This window comes from Microplitis demolitor, chromosome 4, assembly GCF_026212275.2.
Source record: "Microplitis demolitor isolate Queensland-Clemson2020A chromosome 4, iyMicDemo2.1a, whole genome shotgun sequence".
Taxonomy (NCBI): domain Eukaryota; kingdom Metazoa; phylum Arthropoda; class Insecta; order Hymenoptera; family Braconidae; genus Microplitis; species Microplitis demolitor.
The window spans coordinates 18,228,858-18,252,860 of NC_068548.1; the positions used below are offsets into that span (position 1 = coordinate 18,228,858).

The 24,003-nt window shown below is 26.5% G+C and overlaps 1 protein-coding gene across 5 annotated transcripts; it reads left to right on the forward strand.

The window, feature by feature from the left end:
* Window positions 1–1,581: 1,581 nt before the first annotated feature.
* LOC103574760 (nuclear factor of activated T-cells 5) lies at window positions 1,582–23,913 on the forward strand. 5 transcript variants are annotated; one of them, XM_008554275.2, is made up of 7 exons: window positions 1,582–1,689; window positions 1,759–2,024; window positions 19,094–19,413; window positions 19,868–20,189; window positions 20,284–20,802; window positions 20,886–21,338; window positions 21,417–23,913. In XM_008554275.2, exons 2-7 carry the CDS (start codon window positions 1,952–1,954, stop codon window positions 23,705–23,707), a joined length of 3,978 nt encoding a protein of 1,325 aa, XP_008552497.1. In that variant the 5' UTR covers window positions 1,582–1,689; window positions 1,759–1,951; the 3' UTR covers window positions 23,708–23,913. The 5 variants fall into 5 exon arrangements, with proteins under 5 accessions (XP_008552497.1, XP_008552496.1, XP_008552493.1 ...); XM_008554271.2 differs by lacking the exons at window positions 1,582–1,689; window positions 1,759–2,024 and adding exons at window positions 13,356–14,210; window positions 14,740–14,811; XM_008554273.2 differs by lacking the exons at window positions 1,582–1,689; window positions 1,759–2,024 and adding exons at window positions 13,356–14,210; window positions 14,740–14,811 and having other exon boundaries at window positions 19,094–19,296.
* Window positions 23,914–24,003: the final 90 nt, after the last annotated feature.

A 24,003-nucleotide genomic window follows, 5' to 3' on the forward strand; every position in this document is an offset into this window, starting at 1 on the left:
TCATTCATTTTTTATAATTGAAATTTTCTCGTCATCGAATTTTTAATCGTTATTTACAAAGTTATATCGCAGCCGCTTCTTGAAGATTTTTTTTTAATAATTTAGGGCCAGTTTTTCAAACCAAGTTTGTTTTTAATCCGGGTTTTAATTATTTGCTGGTATGTTTATGTAATATTAATGTATAGATATACTAGCAATATTAATTTAAGAGTGGGCAGCATTTACCGAATTTAATAATATTACTTTTCTAATTATTTATTGAATAATTATGTCACTCGAATAACAAAAATCTTCCGAAAAAGTTTGACTTTTATATTTTTTCGGAAGCCATAAAAATTAATAAATTGAAAGAAAAGTAAAATTAAAAAATTCGGTTAGTATAGCATAGCCTTCAGGGCATTCTCAGACAGTACTTCCCATTTTTTACAAATATGCAATGAGTTTCAACTGCCATAACCGTATCAAAATTTAATTAATTAATAAATTAATTAAAAACAAAAAAAAATGAAAACTTTAATTGAAAAAAGGGCAATGTAAAAGTAATTTCGCCGAGATATAGAATTTTAAAAAAATTACTTAGTTAACATCAATTGGGAGTTAAACAAAATTTGTTTAATAAATTTCAGTAAAGTCTTTATGCCAATTTTTTAATTTGAATTTTCAAATTTCATAGGCTAAAATTTATTTTACAAATTTCGTTTAACTCCCAATTGAGATTAACTGTAAGTAACTTTTTTTAAATTCTATATCCCGGCGAAATTACCCAAGTAGCACAGAGACAACTTCAAGATGTCGTAAAAATGTCTTTTAAAAGGATAAGACAAATTTTTTTTTGTTTCAAAGTCCCCTTTTTGGTATAAATGACATGCAAATTTTAGTTCCCGAGACAGAGAAAATTTGTGTTGTTTTTCCTGTCATATGTCAATTGAAAAGTCGTTTAGATGACTTATTTTACCAACCTTTGTAGTTTACTTTTTGTCGTCAGTATGTTCAAGCTTTTTAACTAGATATTTTTTTGGTGACATAAATTTCTGATCGTTTTGTCAACATGTTGGTGCCATACAGATATGTCAAAAAATAGACTAAAAACTGATATCTTATAGATGTCTCAAAGGCAAGTGTGCTACTTGAGTACTTATACATTGTTCTTTTTCCAATTAAAGTTTTAATTTCTTTTTTACTAATTAATTAAATTTTGATACGCGTATGACAATTGAAAGTCATTGAAAATTTTTAAAAAGTGGGGAGCTCTGTCTAATAATGACCTTAAGCTCTGATAAAAATAATCTCGGTTAAAAAAACTGGCCTTTAAATACAAGATGAAAAAAACCGCGAAATTTTTTTAATATTTTTTATTAGTTAATTTCACTTCTGCTAGGGAGCGCAAGATGGCGGTCGACAAGCTTTCAAAAAACACGTGATCAATTTTTAAAAACAAAAAATATAAAAAAATCTACCTCTGTCGGTAAATTATAATTGACCAAAACAAAATTAATATATATATATATATATATATACAATACAAAATACTGTAATGACGTACTTAATATATTTTTAGTTATTTACTTTTTATGTTGATAACAGCCTTGACAGTGAAATTTAGTGTTGACTTAAAAAAAAATAAATATACATTGTTTTAATTATTAATTAATTAAGAAGTGTTGATTATTATATCAAGATAAAAAAAGAGTTTGTATTATTGTTAAGTTATATGTATATTTTTATGTGCTTTATATAAAAGTCCTCGTTAAATTTTAGAATATGTACATCCCTGTATAATGAAATGATGACGTCAAGCGGTAGAATGGCTGTGAGCCAAAGGCTAAACGAAACGACAACCGGGTCTTTATACAGAGATTAAATGGACGTCAAATATGGCTACCATACGTTGTAATAATAATGCGTAACAATTGTGTTAATTACATTAATAATCGTGTAAAGTTAAAAAAGCATGCTGTTGAAGGGACGGCATTTGGATAAGAGGAGTCGCAGGCATCATGGGAAAAATCCCAAGGCCACTGCCGGTAAGTCAAACAACTTCTATATATCTTTATTGGTTATGATGAAAATTTAATTTTTATTATCATTCAACAATTATTAACTTTAAAAAATAAAATATTCAAAAATACAAATTTTTTAAATAATACAATTAACATTTTTTATAAATAACTTTATTGTGGTTGCAAGATTACCCTAATGATATTTATTTATTGCTTGGAAAAAGTAAAATTTATTTTTTTTTATTTATATTTTAAAGCGAATTTAGAGGCATAAACAGTAGTTTATTTTTACAGTAGCAATCTGTAAGAAAAAATTGTACGAGACAAGTGTATTTTAATCACAAATAAATATCGTTTTTTATATTGTCATATCATGTATGATAAAGATGTTTGTAAGATTATTCACTAAAAATTATTTTTGTTATCTAAGAATCTCAGTTTATTACTCAATGTCTGGAATATAATTGTTTATTGGTATATTTAAATATAATTTCTGTCGAACATAAACTCATCGTGATATGAATAGAAAATGGAGTAATTAAAAACTCATAAAATTTCAGGCTAAATTATAAAATAAAAGAAATATGGATCTATATATATGGCTTGAAATAATTATCGTAGTTTATATAAATAAAAATATGTAGTAAACTGAGCGAAAAAATACTTTTACCAAAAGAATATTTTTATTTTTTAATAATTTATTTTGTTGATTATCAATAAATAAATTTAAATAATTACTCATTTTTTCAACGAAGAAAAAAAAATATATATAAAATTAATTACAATAAAAATTTATTAGTTAGTTAAAAAAGTATTTAGTTTGTAAAAGTTTTTTTTACTCAGCGTATGAAAGATTAAAAAATGCACAAATTATACGACGAGTAATTTTATGATTTTTTTTTATCTACAAAAAATAAATAAATATAAATATTAAAGACATAAAAAAAAAAAAAAAAAAAAAAAAAAAAAAAAAAATTAAACAATACTTAGTACTTGGATAGGGATAAGACTGAAGAAAATCAGCTGGTTAATATAATGTGCGTATAATAATATATAAACGAACATCACAAGTTAAAATGATGATCGATCTGAACTTCGATCTTCAAGACTCAACTGAGTCTTGTTGACATCGTGCTATCACTGCATTTTGGTACATACTGCATGGTATTGAAAAAATCCACGATTATCCGGATGACTTTTGAGTTCATCTCGTATTATAAATAAACAAATAAAAATAAATAAATTATTATAAAATCCATAATTTTGCAGACTTTTTGTTTTTAATCACATATCATAAATAGACAAGTTTAAAATTAGAGTTTTTTTATCGATTTATTTAAATGCCTGAGATGGTTAAAATTGTATGTACAGTCTAAGGATCTATTTTAACCAGAAGTGCAATAGTTTGCGGTTCTCCACACCCATCAGTTTAATCGTCTGCATAATGTATAGGTGTATCTGTTACCATGACGATAAAGACACCAATTGATTTTCTCTTTTTCTCTTTACTTGTCATTTATACTTGTATGGATTACACATGGATACAATGTACTTCCACATTGCATACATACATCTATTGATTATATTTCATCCCAGTATAATAATACGTAATAGTATAGTAGATGCATTCTACTTTTTATTCATTTATACACTCTACATTAAACTCAATTGTTTTAATTTCGTGTGAATTATTTTTTTTTATTTTTACATTAATTATTATTACTTACTGCTGTTATGATATTTATTCACATTTATATACTATTTGAAAGTTTAAAGCCAGCATTAAATTTGCGACCTCAGTGTTTCATTATTTTTGAATCACTGTACATATTTCTTGTCAATCTACTTTGAATCTATTTTAGTTACATCATAGATCAAGAACCCCTATCAAAGTTGTACATCGTTTTTTCAATATTTATTTATAAATATTTATTTTTATTTTACTATCTGGAATGTCTACAAAGACTTTTAAAAGCATAAAATTTTTTTATGTTGATTATTACCGATTTTTATAATCTAGTCAGAGATGAATAATTTTTGTTTTTTTATTTAATTAAATGTATCTTATGCTTTATTGTATTTTTTATATTTTTGAAGATCTGTAGGTCAAAAGGTGATATAATTTAGTTTAATAATAACGATTTATTATCAAATTCAATATATTGACGCAATAAATATGCAATAGACAAAAAAATTTTGTATTATCAATATTGCCACATGATCAATGATATTTAAAGTTTGATTTTTACGGTTAATTTGATTTTAAAGTTATTTAAAAGAATGCAAACTTGTTTTTCACTCAAATTTTTTATTCTGATTTGGTCTTAATATGAATCACGATTAACAGATCACTGGGAATTCGAAAAAATTTAAAAGCTTAGTTTTGCTACGTTAATTCCAGATTACCAATTTAATTTAACAATGAATCACAACAATAATATGCAAATTAGCTGTTGGATGTTAATGCTGCTCCGATACATCCGGGTAGATCTTGACGCGTCTTTAATTAATGGATTATTCAAAATTCTAAACTGCTCAAAAATTTGATGATTTCATTTCATAGAATCATATCGAGTGAAAAAATATAATATTTATTATAAATAATATATTATGATTTAAAAATTTGAATACTTTTTTTTTTCTATTGGTTTATTAACGAACATTAAATTTTCTGAATAATGACAATAATGATAGTAATAAATAATTGATTAGTTAAAATAAATGTACTTTTTTACTGCATGACTCTTGACAAAGGCTGAAATAAATATCAGTTGCAAAATTATTATTTGTTAAGATAGCATTATTACTATTATTATTATTATTATTATTATTATTATTATTATTATTATTATTATTATTATTATTATTATTATTATTATTTATATTATAGTTGAATTTATTCCTAGCGATTTTGTAAAAGTTTGTTGTTACATATATATATATATATATATATATATATATATATACATAAAAATGTACATATATGTATATAATATACATAATAATTCTCCCTCGTTCTTACTCGATCGAATGCATTCACTGAGTAGAGGTCCTTGCCTCTGGGTACAAAGTCCACAACCTCGAGACGTGCCTTTATGAGATGTCTCTGACTCTGAAACCACGTCTTGATCGAATGCAGAAACTATCGCAGTAGCAATGTCCTCCTCCTCCCGCCCTACTGGTTTTATGTACAACACTCTGAGGGAGAAACTTTCCATTTTCCCTGAATGATCAAGAGAAATCCTCAAGGACATATATGATCATTTATTATTATTTTTTTTCCCTTAGAAAGTCGTTCGTTATTTAAAAACAATATTTTTTTTTATCATGAATGAATGATTAAAAATAATTAAAAACATTTTTTAACGTTAGTAATTCGCAATAAAATAATATTTATCTTACATTACTAACTATTAAATGCATATGTACTTACAAGAATATCAATAAATGAAATTAAATAGCCGAGCCTCCATAACTGACTCGTGAATTAATTCGACCGCTATATGTCACTGTCGTGAGAGACACAAATGAAACATCTACATATAATTTATATGATTATAATACACTAGTATGTATCAAATAATAAAGTAGCATCATCAAGTGATGACACGTAACAGACATACCCCTTTCATCATAAAATATATATAAAAAAAAATTCGTACGTAATATCAATTGACTATGACATTTTATTTCATTTATAATTGTTACATAATTATATTTATTTTATTTATAATTGTTACCTAATTATATATATGATATAATTTAATTATTAAATTAGTATCACTGTAAAAAGATATAAAACTTAAACAAATAAATATATTATTTGATTAATTTTACATTCATCCCTGAGTTTGTTGAATTTCTCATGTCTTAAGTGAAACTATATGATGATATGACGAGACAGAAGCTTTATTTACTGTCACCAGTGGTTCACAAGTTATTTTAAATAATTTAAATGTTTTAACAAAATGCCAAGGTATTGTTTTTCGAATTAATAAATAATATGTAAAATTTTTAATATTAATTATCTGTTTTTTTTTTTTTTATTTTAAATATTTTCATTTGGAATTATTATTATTTTTTTTTTTACAAAGACTATTTTATCAGACATTGAACGAAGATTATATTAATACATTTCTGTACGGCAGTAAATTTATGTCTTTATATATTTACATGGTTTCGACCGTTTTGCAACATTTGCTACAATTCTAGGGACTTGTTTAGACGAGTATTACATTGTTAATTTGATGATAATCTTATTATTTTCACTTTGCCTTGTTCAATGTAAAATTCATAATTCATATACATTATGCACGTATATTTTATACGAAAATAATAATATAATGAGAATTACTGTGATAGCAGGCCGTCTACCTATTGATAATTCTAGACAAGAGTTCTTATAAGCGCAAGTAATAACAGTCTCTGTGATTTTAAAATTAATATTAACAAAAATTTATTTATTTAAAAAAACGAAAAAATAAAATTTTAATATAACTAACCGTTTTTGAGTAGATATGTAGATAATAAACAAATTGTCCAACACATGTGAGTTATATTGAAAAAGAAGGCATTAAAGTTAAAGATAAGAATGATGATTAAAGTGTCATAAATAAATAATAATTGCTAAATACTAGTACTTAATAATATTACTATCAGTCTATAATTCAGGTAGTTTACAGTTAAAAGTAGATCATAAAAACAAGGCCGAGTCTTCAGAGTGCGAGTATCACATCCCAAGAGACTACCATTAAATTATTTTGTTTAAAACCTATTTTTTAAAAAATAAATTTACAAATTTGAATATTTCATATATTTTTAAGTAATTTTATTTCTCAGTTAAAAAAATTATTTGTATACTTTTGAAATATTTTTATTCAATAGACATCTACATGTAACTATTGCTCAATAATTTGATATATGAGACAAGTAATTAGTAAGTACTATAAAAAGTATTGATTACAATCAATAAAAAAATTTAAAAAAAAAAAAAAAAAAAAAAAAAATCGATAAAATTAAAATAATGAATTTATATAAAAGTATGTTCTTGAAATGGAGGTCGATTTTTATTCCTGTTAAATGGATCATTCTTTTCAAGTACCGGACGATTGGCCTCGATTTCTCATGGTGTTTACACAGCCCTGTATATTTATATTGCAAACACATTTTACATTAATTGCTTAAAAATTTTTGATCTTCATTTAGGTTATTATTAAATTATATATATACATTATGGTGATTCGTTTAAAAAGTACATTTTTGTTCACTCCCTAAAATTTTTAGCCCCTAATCTTGTAAGTACTTTTATTTTGATTTTGAAGTTTTTTCATTTAAAACACATAGGAAATCTAACTTTTTTTTTTTTTTTTTTTTTTTTTTTTTTTTTTTTTTTCAATTTTCAATTTTCAATTTTCAAATGCTCAGCCGCATTTCAAGTTATTGGGTCGCAGTTTGCGGCATTTTTTAGGCAATTTAATGCTCTTCAAAAGAGCATTATCTTATCGTTAGAAAAATGACTTCCTAAACCAATACAAAAAAAACAATTAGACTCACAGTAAATTTACTATAAAAATTTTTGAAAAACGTTCAATTTTTTACCAAATGCCGCAAATGGCAACCCGATAAATTGGAATGCGGCTGAGCTATAGAGAATTTTAAAAAAATAGTTCAATTCCTTATGCGTTTTAGATAAAAAAAACTTTAAAATCGAAATAAAAGTACTTAGATGTAAGATTAAGGACTGAAAAATTTAGGGATTATTTTTTTTATATATATACATTAATATTTTATTGTGGGAGTAAAAAAAATGTTCGTTCAAAATGGGCTATCCTAATCTATATATATTTGCAAAAGAAATTTTTGAATAGTTTTATTCGATAAAGCTATCAAAATTACTTTTCAATAAAGAGACCGAAATGTTTTTTGACCATTATATTATATCACGTGTTTTATTTATAAATTTTGTTCTTTACCAAGATTCTAAAAAACAACAATGGCTTTCAAACGGTGCGTAATAACAATGATAAATAAACAGGCCGGGTCATCGTCCATTTGAAGACGAGATTTGCTTTAAATAAGCTATAAGACACTCACTTTTAAGTTTGTTGCGCTGTTTTATAGTGTGTCAATACAATCGGTAGTAAAGAAAGGACGTCAAAATGCATATTACGGTCTATATTAATATATAAGCCGCATAATAAATATATGCATAACAGTGATTTGTCTGGTAACGACTATTGAAACATTCGCATATTACACAGATTAAACTTACCATTGAATATTCAATATACTTATGATGTACGTAATCAAATATAACATATACGTGTACGTGGGTGTTTAATTAATTTTAACTTCTTATGACCTCTATTATTAAATTATAATTTAACGTGATTCTAAAAAAAAGTTTTTCAATTGTGAAAATCAATATTTTTGATAAATATATTTGTTAAATTATAATAAACAAATATTTTATTTTAAAAAACTTTTTTTATTATTTAAAAATTTTTAATATGAATTCAACTTGAGATATTTCCAAAAATAATATAGCATATAGTTGTTACAATTTTTTTGAAATACAAAATAATTTTATAATTTTTTTTTCTTTTATTATTATTAAAACTTCATAAATAATTCATATTTATATATTACTAAACATGAATAAACAATAATTATTTTGTACTACAGAAAAGAAACATTTCATGTTTAAAATGAATAGTAATCTGCTTTATTTGAATAATAAAAAAATTACAATTGAAATATTTAACAATTTATACGAATTTTTTGTTTCAATCTTTGTTTAATTTTTTTTTTTGTTTTAAACCGCGAATTAAAAAATACAATAGGAAAAAAAATGGAACTTATACATATTAATAGATTAATTATTTCGAATTAATGAGTTTTTTTAAACTAACTGACAAAATACATTTATTTTCAAAAATATTAGCAGTTTTTTGTTTAGTCGACGATGGAAAAAAAATTTACTAAAAAGATTCTTGTTTTTTTCTTTTAACATCAATTACGAACCGTTAATTTTTTTAAAATAATTAATGTCCAAAGTAAATTTTGTTTTTCAATGATATTGTCATGTTTTATTACAATTTCATTCAGAACCCATTAAATTGTATCTATTTTTACTAATAATATCCTAAGATATATTATTTTAACATTCAATTTTAATTGTTTTTTTATTTTTCTAATACATAAAATATTTTTATTACTAAGTTATTTGTTTTTCGACGCTATAATAATACAATTATCTGGTATCATAAAATTGTCATGATAAACCGGTTAAATCGATGATTTTTAAAGTTGCTGCTCTCTCGCTTTCGAATCGACTGCAGTCTGAACTCTTTATGTGAATTTATTTGGTCGTTTATTTACGAATTAATTCATGACACCCTGGCATACAGTAATGTGAGAGTCTGTAACACATTTTAATGTCTCTAAAATATTACAAATATAAAAAATTTTTGTTAAATACTATTAGTATTTTCCATTGTCTATCATTTATCAATATCACTTTGACTATAGTTGTTATTACGAATACTTAAACTATTTTTTTTATCAATTATGTTATCGATTAATAAAATTATTATACCAATCACGTCAAATTAAATGAGACAATTGGATAATAATTCTCAGGAACGTAAAAAAACATGGAAAATGTTTACTCATATATAAACTTATTTAAACCAGCACTTATATAGAGCTTACATATAATTAAGAAACGTTGCACAGAAACTGTTTTCAACAGTTCTTTTTCTTCTTCTTATTTTATCTTGACGTCATTGGTGAACCGGTTACGCCTTGCAAGAATTGCAAACGATTTTCGATTCAACTCCAAGATCCAGGTTACCATTAATACTAACGATTCCGGTAAAAAAAATATATATATATATGTGTTTATTTGACCTTGCATATCTTTTTGTACAAAAAAAAGTTCAGAAAAACATCCCGAATCTAAATTTATCATTTATTTTTGTTGTTTTATTCTAATTGTTTGTTTACGAAGTAAATCATTTAAAAACCTTCGTCCTAAATTTTTTATGTTCTTGAAATATCCAGGGGACTCAATGAATACGTAGTTTAAATTTAAAAACTTGTTTCTTGTTTTGATTCTCTAGAAATATTATTCAACATTAATTCTGAATCATATATATGTATATTATATAAATAATGAATACAAATAAATTTATTATATTTTTTATAATAAAACGTAATGCACAATGTATACATATATATAAGTAATATTAACATGCAAACGGGGAAATCCAAAGTTGGTTTCCTGCAATTAATTTCTGTTTTGTGGTCAGGCGTGGCTATCGATCGTAGGGTACGGTTAATTTTATAAATACATTTTTTTTTTATTTATACTTGTTGTATTTATATGAATTAAATTCCGTAAATATTAATTATAAATAAATTTATGCTTATCAATATTTATTTATTAAATACATCGAATGTGTTGACCAGAACGAAAAATAAATGTATTTTGTTATGCAGAAACGTGATTTACCCAAAATGAAAGAAAACAAAAAATAATAAATAAACAAAGTTATTTAGTAGAATCATCGGACTTTTCATGGTCGTCTGGTGTTGTTGCGACGCATCGCAAGTCGATTCGTTCGCATTGACGTCACTATTGACCGTAGAAATTATGCTGAGTTACCTGTACGCTAATTGATCTCAGACCATGCGATTATCTAATGGTACTTGTGTAAATTTCAGATACATTTATTATGTATTATTATAATTTATAATTCGCTAAAATTTTATTTATTTAAGCTATTACCAAATAAATGTTAATATTTTAAGTAGATAAATTAATTAAATACTGTTAAATCATATTATTCACTTAATATTAAATTAAATTCTTTCTTTTTTAATAATAATAATAATAATAATAATAATAATAATAATAATAAAAAAATATATATAGTCCAATGTAATTGTCTAGTATATTTATCTTTGATAATGAGATTAAAAAAAAAATTGTTTACTATTGTGTCATTAAAATTCGCTTATTCTCGCCGACTATTTACCAATGGTGTATGATTAATTATGAAACTCTCTGCGCACGCTTGTGTACTAATTATTCTCTATAGCCCTATACAAATATCATACATTTTTATTACTGACATTATTTTAAAATAATAATATACTTAGTCATAATAACAAAAGAATTTAAAAAAATTATAGCAACTGAAATTTATTTTATTTTAATTCTGTATTAATATTTAGTTATTTTTATTTTATATCAAACCACGTGTTATTATTTATGTTCAATACTTTTTCATAATATTATTAAACTATTTTATGAGGGGAGAATTAATCATTTTCATATCGAGAATTGAAGCAAAAAAAAAAATTAAATGAAATATAAAATAAAGAATAAGATGAAATAAATTAACGATAAAATGATGATAAGAAACACTGCATAAAAAACTGTAATAATGGATTGTCAGCACAAAAGAAGAAATCAGTCACGTAATTTTAAGGCATATCCGGTACAAACTTGATCGATTATAATATCACAAAGTCGTCAGTTGAGGTCGGTAGATCACCATTACTTAGTCTTTTATAAATAAAAATAACAATTAATTTATTTGTTTATATAAATTTTTTTTATTCACACATTTTGATTATTAATATCTCTCGTTGATTAAATTTTAAATATAAAATATAAATGACATTGGGTTATTATATTATAAATTGTTAAAATAAATTTATGATGATATATATTATCGAATTTAAGCATAAAAATATATGCATTAAATGTTATTACCTATAAGTACTAATAATATAACCCAGCAATTAATTTCTTTCTAGGTTAAACTGTCGTAGACTTGAGAATAGAGGGAATATTCCGTTTGTAAATAACCTTTTTAACTTTACTTAAGTGTAATTTTCTCTTGTTATCGATGAATTAATTAATGCCAGAGGAGAAAGGGCGAGTCTACTGTTAATATACACTATTCTTTACTGATAACAGTACTGAATAAGACAGTTTATTGTTATTTTATTTATATATATACATATATATATATTTATAATTATTAAAACATCATAAATAGAGACTTGTAATAAATATATTTTATTTTAAATTTAAATTATCGTTTAAATATAAATATAAAATTCAACTTTTAAATTTATCTTATAATCTTGTGATATAATTTTAAAAATTAACAATAATAAAAAAATTAAAATTTTAATTAATTATAAAATTAATATAATTTTATAATCAAATAATCAAAATATTATCATATCACACGAATTTGTGATTATAAAATAAATCTTAATTAAAAAAAAAAGTACTCATGCACAAATAAAAATACAATTGATGAAATTATAAAATAAAAAATTAATTAATTAATTTACTGTCATACATAATACAATATGAATTATTATTTAAAAAATAATTTATAAGCAATAAAATTACACAATAATTTAAAATGCCACGTGTTCTTCTTATTCATGCGACTGTAATACTCGTCGTAAGTTAACTATTACAGCAAAAAAAAATCCCTCGGAACAGACAAAGAGACGATTAGATTATAAATTATAAACAAATATCATATCAAGATTATACACGTTAATAGTTCATGTCACGCGCCTTAAAACCATGTACACGATTTATTTTTTCTTTTCTTTATATTTTTTTTATCAAAAAAATTTTTATCAAAAAAATATCTTTCACTAATGTTTAAAAATTTTAGTGAAGGTTAAATTATCTTTTACCAATCAAAACATAATTACTCTGTTCTTGAAAAAATAGAAAAAAGTTTAAACTTAAATTTAAATCATTTGATAAAAAAGAAAAAAAAAGAAATACTCTAATGTTAATTTAATAAAATAATTAAAAATGTAAATAATATAATTTATATAAAGTTCATTGTACTTTTATCACCAATAAAATGATAGCAAAATAATAAGCAAAATCTTATTTCTATCATACAATAAGGTGTTTAATAAGAATTTATAACATTGTATATCTTCAGCCGTATGTTAAAGAAAATGATCGTTTCCAATCCATCTGCAGACAAGTTGTATCAATATCTGAGAGCAGAAGCCAAGGTAATTAAATGGCAAGCATAGCTATACATATTTTATATTAACTATATATATATATATATATATGTATTTAAAAAAAAAAAAAAAGAAAAAAGAAGAAGGACAAAGAGTTTAACACGATGTGAGACATTAAATTGTATATAATAAAAGAAGTAATAAAGACAAGAAGTATATATATATATTTAATAAATATAAGAAGTACAGACAAGAGTACTTTTCATAAGTATTGAAAGAACGAGGAGCGCCAAGTACGATGTGAGCAGACGTCGATTATCATCGGAAGAGTGGGGAATTATTTACTCGCTATTCTCTGTGTTCAACTGACTTCTTCATGAATTTTACCACACGAGTTACACCAGTATGCATCGCAACTTGCTTTTGTGATCATCGTAAAATTTGTCTTTTCGTTATTTATTGTTATCGTCGTCGCCGTGGTCGTCATCATTGTTGTCGTCATTACTTAACTTACTGCATACATTATTAAATTATTTAAAATATATATATTTTATTAAAATTGTTTTAACATATATTTATATACAAATCATATATATATATATATATTTATTGAGTCTGTTAATGAAAATTAGTCACCTTGGCTTTATGGACATATATAGGATGGACTTATTGTCGTGATGGCGAATACACGAGGCGCTCATGTTTTTTTCGTGAAAGATTGTGCTCAGTGGACCTTTTTGAAACCCCGGAGAACTCGTTTACGCTCTTGAAATAACAATTAATAATTATTATTTAAATATTTAAATAAAACTTTAAATATATTTATTGTTATTATTATTTTTTCTATTTTTGTTATTATCAATACTCATTAATTTATTTACCTTTTTATAAAGACATTTTAATTATTGAAATAAAGACTGAGTGTGTCACTGGATAAATATTAAGAGACTCATAAATACGTGTGTAAAATAAATATTTATATTTATAAGAAAAAGAGTGCGGGAAATAAGTGAGTATAAATTTGAATGGCACCGGATTTTGAAAAAAAAAGAGAACCTTCTAAGGTTACTGGTTATTTTGGACAGTATAATTTTAATAATAACAAAATTAATAATAACAAATCATACAAAAGTATGATTTTATTAAAATGCCCAGGGAATCCATTTACGGATTATTATCACCATGGTAAATAAATAAATTAATATTTAAATTTTTAAATAAAGCTGTACATCAATAATACCATTAACAATTTTTTCATTATTTTAAAACAATAATAATAATATTTATAATGTTTAAAAAATTATTGGCAATAATTATGAGATATATGTAATTACTTGAATAATACGATGGATTTCATCTGCCGACGCATTAATTTTTTTCATTTTATTGTTTATTTTAACTATATTTGTCGAGTCATTCAACAACGATGATATTCTCTTAAATGATTTTAATTGATTTAACATTATTATACAATTATTTATTATTCTGAATTTTCGATAGAATTACTTTTTTCGCGGAATTTGTTGCTGTAATATAAAATCCTTGAGCTAGTGGTATGCATTGATAACTTTGAGAAAAATAAAAGTTAGTACGCTATTACATATAAATAATTAATTGGTAAAGTAAAAAAAGAAAAAAAAAATTAAGTGATGTTGAATTAGTAATAAAATTATATAAATATTTCCTTTATTATTTTGTATTTCTTTGTAATAAGGTCATCGTTTAGAAAATTCATCAAGTGCCCGAAAGAGAAATATGACAGATAATTATCATCCATACAATTGTGGTGCGTTTTATTTTAATATTATTTATTCCGTGATTTAGTAATAGTTATAATAATATAAATTTTTATTTTAATAATATTGGGCATTGAAATGTTGAAAAAAAAAACTAAATAAAATTGTATGGAGGCCCACTTTGCCCCACCCTCCCCTATATAGTTTATTTACTTGAAAATTTAAATTAATAATTTTTCTAAAAATTATTAATTTAATATAATTTATTTAAACGTTTCGCAATTACTTAATTAATTCATATAAATTTGAAAAACTTGTATACATAAAGAGTTACAAAACATATAAAGCCTAAGATTAATATTAAATTTAAATATTAACTAGAATAAATTCTTTAATTAAAGAATAAATGGAGTAGTATCATTAATCAAATGTTAAAAATTTACGAAAAATGGTAACCGATATATGACATTATTTGTTTACGAACTTTAAAACTGTAGTTATTTAATTTTTTTTCTTCTATCCGTCATAATAGAATAGTATATTACGTGGTAAAGGATGAGACAAGACGATTTCGAACAAGGGTGAAGTTAACTGTCTGAGCCGAAAGCGAGGGCTGACGTCACCCGAAGTTAAGTAGTGTTTTACTCTGTATTACGCACCATATTTTCTGTATTACCTTGCATTGTTACGAGAAATTTTAATGTCTAGAGTCATTGAAACAGACTAATTTTTTACTACTAGCGCAACAAAAAAATAATATTGTATTTTAAGTATACAAATTTGAATAATTTAACAAGGAAAAAAAAAATGGCCCAAAAATAATTTTTGCAATCCAGATGAAAAGCCAAAATTTTCTTAGCTTAAGAAAAAAATTTCTTTTGATCTACCAAAATTATTGATTTTCTTCTGGATAGCAAAAAATGTTCTTAGGTCAAAAAAATAACTTCTAAGCCAAGGTGTCCTTTGTTGTCTGTGTTTACAATTAACAAATTTGATTCTGACTGGGATGAAATGAGCTTAAAAACTAATTTTTCACTATATCTCCACTGAAAGTATAAATTCCTGTCTTTTTTAGCGGGAAGGAAGTCGTACTTTTCTCTTATGATAAAAATTAGTGCATGCGCCATTTCTCCCACAAACAGAAGCAAAATTTAAAACTTTCAGGTGCAGATCTAGTGAAAAATTGTATAGACACCATGGAGGAAGGTAGAACGTTCCAATCCGCATGTCTGCCACCATCGTCTTCGGCTCGGCTATTATACACGCGGCTCAGGATGTTCTACTTTTTTCCCTTGGTGTGTAATATATTAATTCTTCTCTTGAGAAGGAACTCATTAGTTTCTGCCCACTAAATTGCACTGCTCTGGTTAGCTTTTTCCGACTGGCAAGACAGCCAATGAAACTCGCAGTTTCAATGCAGGTGCTATAAAAATAAATAATATTCCAATAATATTTCAATTGCAATAAAATCAAAGCATACTCTGAAAAAATTTTCATGACTCGATCTTTATTTTCTTTCCAATCAACTATATACTTTACCGATCGATGAATTTTCAAGACAAGAATATTTATTCTTGATAATTATCAAAAAGTTAACTTAATCAAACGATAATAAAATATTTCTTTGTAAAAATATTATCTTCTTTTATTTTCAGTGTGCTAAGGTAAAAGACCTACGATAATACCCAATCAGGGACTAGTACCCGATCACTCCATATTTATTAATATATTAATATATAGATATACCAATATATGGTGTGATCGGATACTAGTCCCTGATTTAGTATTAGGTCTTTTATTTTACTTGAAAATTTTTATTTTTTAATTATTATTATTTTTTACAAATGTACTTATTAGTTTTTTTGCCGTTTATGAATGATCCCATCGATCTGATTCACTGGTATTATTAATATGAGACATGTTGAATTAAGTGGCATCATTTTGCGGTTATATGACTCAAAAAAATTTTTGTCAAACTTCACTAATAAATGCCTGGCTTAAAACAAATTTAATAAATAAAATCAATAATTATAAAAAAAAAATTTTTTTGAAATAATCTTATTTTGTAAAAATTGATTATAAATTTTTAACTTAACTATCTGACAATAAATCTATTCATTAAACTACGTCAGTGTATACACAAGTGAATTTATGATGAAAAATAAACATATCAAAATTTCATTGAGATAATTTATTTTTAAATTAATTAGTATTTGTTAATTAAAACAAAAAAATTATAATTATAATACTAATAATGTAATATAAATACATTATTAATTTTTTTTAACATCTTGACTGAGAAGTTCATTACATAAATTATTTTCATAACTTTTGTTTGATAATTTAAATGGTAGTATTACACAATTCAATACGTATAATAAAATATAGTAATTAATTGTTTACGCTATTCAATTGAAACTTACTGTCAAAACAGAAGTGATGAATTTGTTCAAAAGATTTGAAATATCTTTGAAAGAATACGTACAATTATTATAATATAATTTATCCTTGAAATAATTTAAATATAGAACCTGTTACGATTTGTTTGTCTAATAACATATATATATATATATATATATATATATATATATATATATATATATATATATATATATATATATATATATATATATATATATATATATATATATATATATATATATATATATATATATATATATATAATAGTAATAATGTATATTGATTGTGTTATCAAAGGGTCATTTGAACCAAGTGCTTCAGGTGGCGAAATTGACATAAGAGAGCTTGAGAATAAAGACAAACGACATAATATTTATCTATATTATCTATTAATATTTTACATACAAATAAATGTTTTTTTTTATTTTTTAACATTAAACAATATCACCATTAATATCAAGTATAGTTACAAGCATCTTGTTGATAGGGATAAGATTTGATTAATTAACTGATAAAATTACCAGGTTCTTATAAATAAAATAAAAAGACAGATATTTATATATATACTTAAATTATAATTGCAAAAAGTAATAATATATAAATTATATTAAAGTTTAATGATATTATTTAAATTGGCAAAGTTTTAAATGTTTATTTACTTTAGAAAGATGAGAGAAAAATGATTCAGGTCATTGACATAACTCAGTGATTTTCCTCAACCGATTTCATTTAAACTTTCATATCCATATATATGTGAACATATATATGCATACATATATGTATATATATATTTATTTATTTATTTATATTTAAATATATAAATAATGAATGAAATTAATGTGACAACCCTCAACTCCCTGTGATGCCTACAATTACTACTTGGTCATACATTATCAAACCTCTCACCTCGTACTATTATCTATGACCAAGGGTTTCTATACATAGAACTCCATTTTTTTTTTTTTTTTATACATTTTAATTTATTCATTTGTTGCGTCAAGATCCTTCGTCTTCGGTGTGGAATTTTTTTACTTTACTATTATAGTAATAGTAATCACCATTATTAATCATTATTGTAACATCTCATAAAATTAAAAAAAATTATAACATAAAAAAATTAAATGATTTGGAATTAAATATTTAACATCGTTGTATAATTAAAATAAGTATACTATATTATACACAACATATTTTACTTGCCATTTATTTTTACCTAAAAAATTATTTTTTTATTATTTTATGTATACATATCTATAATAAATTTATATACTGAATTAATTAAACTTGAAAATTATAAATAAAAAATATGAAAGACCATAAAAACTATATATATATATATATATATATATATATATATATATATATATATATATATATATACATTAAATTCAACTGCTCCATAAATATATAAATATAAACAAACAAATATATATATGCAGAGAATTCAGATTTTTCAGTCGGCTGAACTTTGATCATTCAAGTCAGTTAAACATTGTCATGGACTTATTTGTCATTCTTCTTTATGTCTACATAACTTCCACAACAATACCCAGGTACACCAGCTACCAACTACTATTGTATAAAAATATATAACATCACGTAGTTATTGTAGTACATCATTTTTTAACATTATAAAATAAACTTATAAAAAACCCAAATATAAAAATAAACAATAAAACAAATAAAGTTATGATAATAAAATATTATTTTAAAGTAACAAGCTATACGATGAACTTTGTAATCGTTTACAATGTATTATAAAAATAAAAGACTAAACAATATTAAAAATTAAATTACCAATAAATAGAATCATCGTATGAATTAAAACTAAAAATTTTATTTTACAATTAAAATTTTTTAAAATTTATATTAACAACTAATTAATAATGAAAAAATTTGTTTTCATTACAGGCAATACCACTGGGGAAAGTGGTAATTCGGTGGTTACGTCGTCAAGCGCAAGAAGTTTAACGAATACGTTACGTCAGTCTTCAAGGCGTTTCAATCAGCAATCACCAGCACAACAGTCACAGTCACAACAGCAGCAGCAGCAGCAACAACCGCAGTCTAGATCACCAGCAAGGATTCCATTAGCATCCCTGAGCAGCGTGACGGTCAGGAATTCAGATGAACTTGTGGCAACAAACTTAACAACACAGGAAGTTTGCGACAGTTCGAACGACTCTGGCCTCGGCTTCGAGGAGAGGCAGCAGCATCTCGGCAAAGCCTCGGTAATCCCTGTCTATCAATTATTATTTATCTCACTTGTCAACTTGCCATAGAGATAATTATAATTTATCAACAGAGAAGACTGTTGTTTATTTTATTTTACAGCCAGGAGTCAGAGAACCGTTTCATATTGTCGCATACATTCCTATAGTACTTCTGCCACTTAATTTATTTTTAATTCAACAATTATTATTATTATTACTATTATTATTATTACTATAAATGTTTGTATGCCGATAAATATTTTTCAGTTAATCAGCAATGATAGACAAAAAAATAATAATAATAAAGAATAAGAATTAAAGTTCGAAAGAGATATGAAAGATTGAACGGTAATTGAACTCCTCTGGTGTCCATTGCTCAGTATTTTATTCGCTTCGTTCAATAATTGTTTGATTTATTAAATTGCTCTACAACTACTAACTCTCAACTCAATCTTATAAATTGTTGGTGCAGGCTTGGAACAACGGTGCTGCTGGAGAGGAAGACACTAAGCGACGTAAAATGGACATAAAGCTTGAATCAGAAGATGCCAATTTTACGTTCCCCGAAGTGTCAAGAAATTCCGGGGCTGCTACTGCTACAGGTGACACTAAAAATTCAACAAGAAATACAACAACTTCAACAACATCTACTAATACCTCTAATGGAATTACACAGTCACGCAATTCTGTTGGTCGAGTTATTGGTGTAACGCGACCACGTTCAACATTAAGCGCATACGGTAAACGACCACCACCTGTTCATCAAGGTCCAATTACTCTTACATCTCAACTCAGTAAGTATTTCAATGCTTTTTACAAATTATATTCATTTAATTATTATTATTTATCTATTTTTTTTTATTATTATTTTTTTTTTCATTTACACAGGCAATGTATCGAGAGATGGCAAGGTCCAATTGCAAATAATATGCCAGCCAGAGCAACAGCATCGTGCTCGATACCAGACAGAAGGCTCACGAGGTGCTGTCAAGGATCGTACTGGCAATGGATTCCCAATTGTACGTCTTGTTGGTTATGATAAACCAGCGATCTTACAAGTTTTTATTGGTACGGATCTCGGGCGTGTCGCGCCACACATGTTTTATCAAGCATGCAGGGTGAGCGGAAAAAATTCTACACCCTGTATCGAGCGGAAGGTCGACGGGACTATTGTCATTGAAGTCGATATGGATCCGTCCAAAGATATGCTTGTTACTTGTGACTGCGTTGGTATACTAAAGGAACGCAATGTTGATGTCGAGCATCGATTTCCACAATCTGCGGGCATGCTTCAAGGTCGTAGCAAAAAAAAGTCCACTAGGTGCCGAATGGTATTTCGTACGAGTATCACTTTGCCAGATGGAACAACTGAAACTTTACAAGTTTGCTCGCAGCCAATTGTTTGCAGTAAGTTGAAAAAAAAAAATAAAAAAAAAATACTCTGCAAGATTTAGAGATGGAAAATAAAATTATTTCTATTTATTTTTCAGCTCAACCACCGGGTATACCGGAAATATGTAAAAAGTCTTTGACGTCTTGTCCATGTACAGGCGGACTTGAACTTTTTATTCTTGGTAAAAATCTGCTGAAAGACACACGAGTACTTTTTCAGCTTGACGATGAAGATCTCAGTAATATGGAGCAGCATTGGGAGTGTTCTGTTATTCCTGACAAGGAATTTCTTCAACAAACACATCTCGTATGTGTTGTACCACCTTATGCTCGACAAGATCTCAGGCCTACGGAGACTGTTACTGTAAAACTTTATGCTGTTTCATCTGGTAAAACAAGTGAACCACATACTTTTATTTATACCGCGGCTTCAACTCCAGCCGAGCCTTCCGTTGGTAAAGTTGAATCTATATCTCCACCACTTGTTACGACACGAAACGAGTCATTGTCTACGTCACCGACGATACCCATTGCTGCAGTTACTAACAATTGTAATAAATTATTTATTTAATTTAAAATAAATTAATCTAACAATTCTTAATTAATATTATTATTATTTTTATTTACAGCTATGATATCACAGTCTAGTGCAGTATCACCAAATTTCTTAACAAATCTCCCTCAGCCGGCATCTCAACAACATTCACCTCAATCACCACCAGACGCACTGAAAAATGATCCAAGTCCGCCTCCTGTATCATCATCAGCCCAAGTAACTCCAGTGATGATGTGGGCATCTCAACAAACCGGAAATTGTCAAAGTTCATCAACAGATGTTATGATGCCACCACCAAATCTCGTTGCCAATTCTCTTCTCAATCGACGATCCTCCTCAAATCATCAGCTTATTATTCCCGATTCTTTAAAATCCGAAGTTCTTGATGACAACAGTGAAAATAGTATGTTAAGTGAAAATAGTCTTCAAAGTATACCAACGCCAAATTCAAATGGTCCAGCAAATACTAGTCCAATGCATCAATTTGTATCTGAAAATTCACGTGACTCAGCATCAACTGGATTACTTAGATCTGTTCCATCACATGTAACACCTGCTCAAGAAGCTGTAAGTTTATTAGGAGTTGTTGATTTAATGCGTAATCAACATCCACTTACACTTATAACACAACACCAGAGTCCATTTACTGGAATTCATGAGCAGTCTGGTGTAAAAGTGCTCAATACACATCATATTAGTAAAGATACAAATCCAATATTACCAAGTGAGTCTACGGCCAATGGTACTCTGTCAGGTGTAGGCGTTGATTTACGTATGAAACATCATGAATACGAAACATTAAGTAATTTTACAACAACTCCAGCAGCTCAGCCTCTGCCAAATCAAAGTAGTCAATCTATTGAAAAATATTTCAATCATATTGAGTCAACTGTACCTCCGGAAAAAGAATCTGATCCTGAAGATTCAAATTTTGTTGATGCAATGCAACAACATTCTGTTCTTGATAATTCTAGTGTTCAAGATCAACCCTCGCCAACTGATATTCTTGCGCCAAATGCAGCAACTGTAAAATTAGATGCACTTGTTAATTCAGCCGTCGAGTCTCATCAGATGGATCGTATGGTAGCTCCACTGCAGACAGTAACTGCGAATCCAGGATTATTGAGTCATGTGCCCGAAGTTGATGCACTGAATAATTCTCAGTCAGCAACACGTACTAGTCCGCCGATTCCAGTAAAAGCTATGCTTCTCGAAGCACTAATGCCTTCTCCTGTGGTTGCTGCTACTGGAGCTACCACTGGATCCGCTAGGTCAGTCGTCACCGAATCATTACCTGAAGAATCTTTAATAACAAGTATAAATGCTGCTTTGCTTCCGTCAATTCAAGAACCTATTGTAACAGACTCAGGAATCTCAAACGCAACAGTAAATGTTTCTGTCCAACTTCAAAGCACTAGTGAGCCTATTCAACAAATTCAAGCACTCAGCCAACAGGATGTAATGCAACAGCAAGCACAACAAGTTGAACAGGTGGTAGCACAAGCTCAGCAACAAGTAGAGCAAGTTGTTGCTCAGGTACAGCAGCAAGCCGCACAGACAGTTCAACAAGCGCAGCAGCAGGTCGTCCAGCAAGTTGTTCAACATGCCCAAGTAGTTCAACAGGCAGTCCAGCAAGTAGAAGCTGTACGTCAGGTTCAAGCAGTACCAGAAGTACAGCAAGCCGTACAACAAGCAACTCAAGAAGTCGTACAACAAGCTGTACAACAAGCGACTCATGAAGTTGTTCAGCAAGTCCAAGCAGTTCAGCAGGCGGTTCAACAGGCCCAAGCTGCACAAGCAATGCAGCAAGCTGTTCAACAAGATATTGGATCAATGCTTAATCAACCAGCTGGTTTTGTAGCTGAAGCCAGCTCTGCTTTGGCAAGTGGTGCTGCACAAGAACCAAGCCAGCAAAGACTTACAAATGCTGCTGAACAAGCTATCACCAATGTTATTACAAATGCAACTCAAGATATCATCAACAATCGGCCTATTTCTACGACCACAGCTCATGCAATTATTGCAACTAAAAATATTCTCAATAGTGTTGCAACTCAAAGTGCTCAGCTTATGAATACAGCAATGGAAGGTATATTACCTAAATCACCTTCTAATGCTGGGACTGTTGTTGATCAAGTATCACGTAAATCACCGTCAAATTCACTTCCAGTAACGCAAAATCGTTCTAATAATTCAAATGGAATGTCTGGTTCTGTAAACACCTCAAATGGTCAAGTATCGGTTGTTAGAAAGGCTGAAGATGCTGGTGGTATGCTACCGCAAGAACTTACTTCTATGTCAGAGCACGATCTCCTCAGCTATATAAATCCAAGCTGCTTCGATCAAGGCACTTTTCTTATGTAGTTTTCCTTTTTAACAAAAAAATCAAATCAAATTTTAGCGATTTTTTTTTAAATTTTTATTTATACATAAATAAGAAGGTTTTGTTGTTATTATTATTATTATTATTATTATTATTATTATTATTATTATTATTATTATTATTACTATTATTATTATTATTATTATTATTATTATTATTATTATTATTATTATTATTATTATTATTATTATTATTATTATTATTATTATTAATATTATTATTATTATTATTATTATTATTATTATTATTATTATTATTATTTTTAAAAATATATCAT

Excerpts from the sequence above, each read along its gene's own strand:
- LOC103574760 (XM_008554271.2), top strand. The coding sequence starts at position 14,051 with ATGGCACCGGATTTTGAAAAAAAAAGAGAACCTTCTAAGGTTACTGGT. Across the intron at positions 20,190-20,283 it reads TACTCTTACATCTCAACTCA|GCAATGTATCGAGAGATGGC; the intron begins GTAAGTATTTCA and ends TCATTTACACAG. Across the intron at positions 20,803-20,885 it reads CTCGCAGCCAATTGTTTGCA|CTCAACCACCGGGTATACCG; the intron begins GTAAGTTGAAAA and ends TTTATTTTTCAG.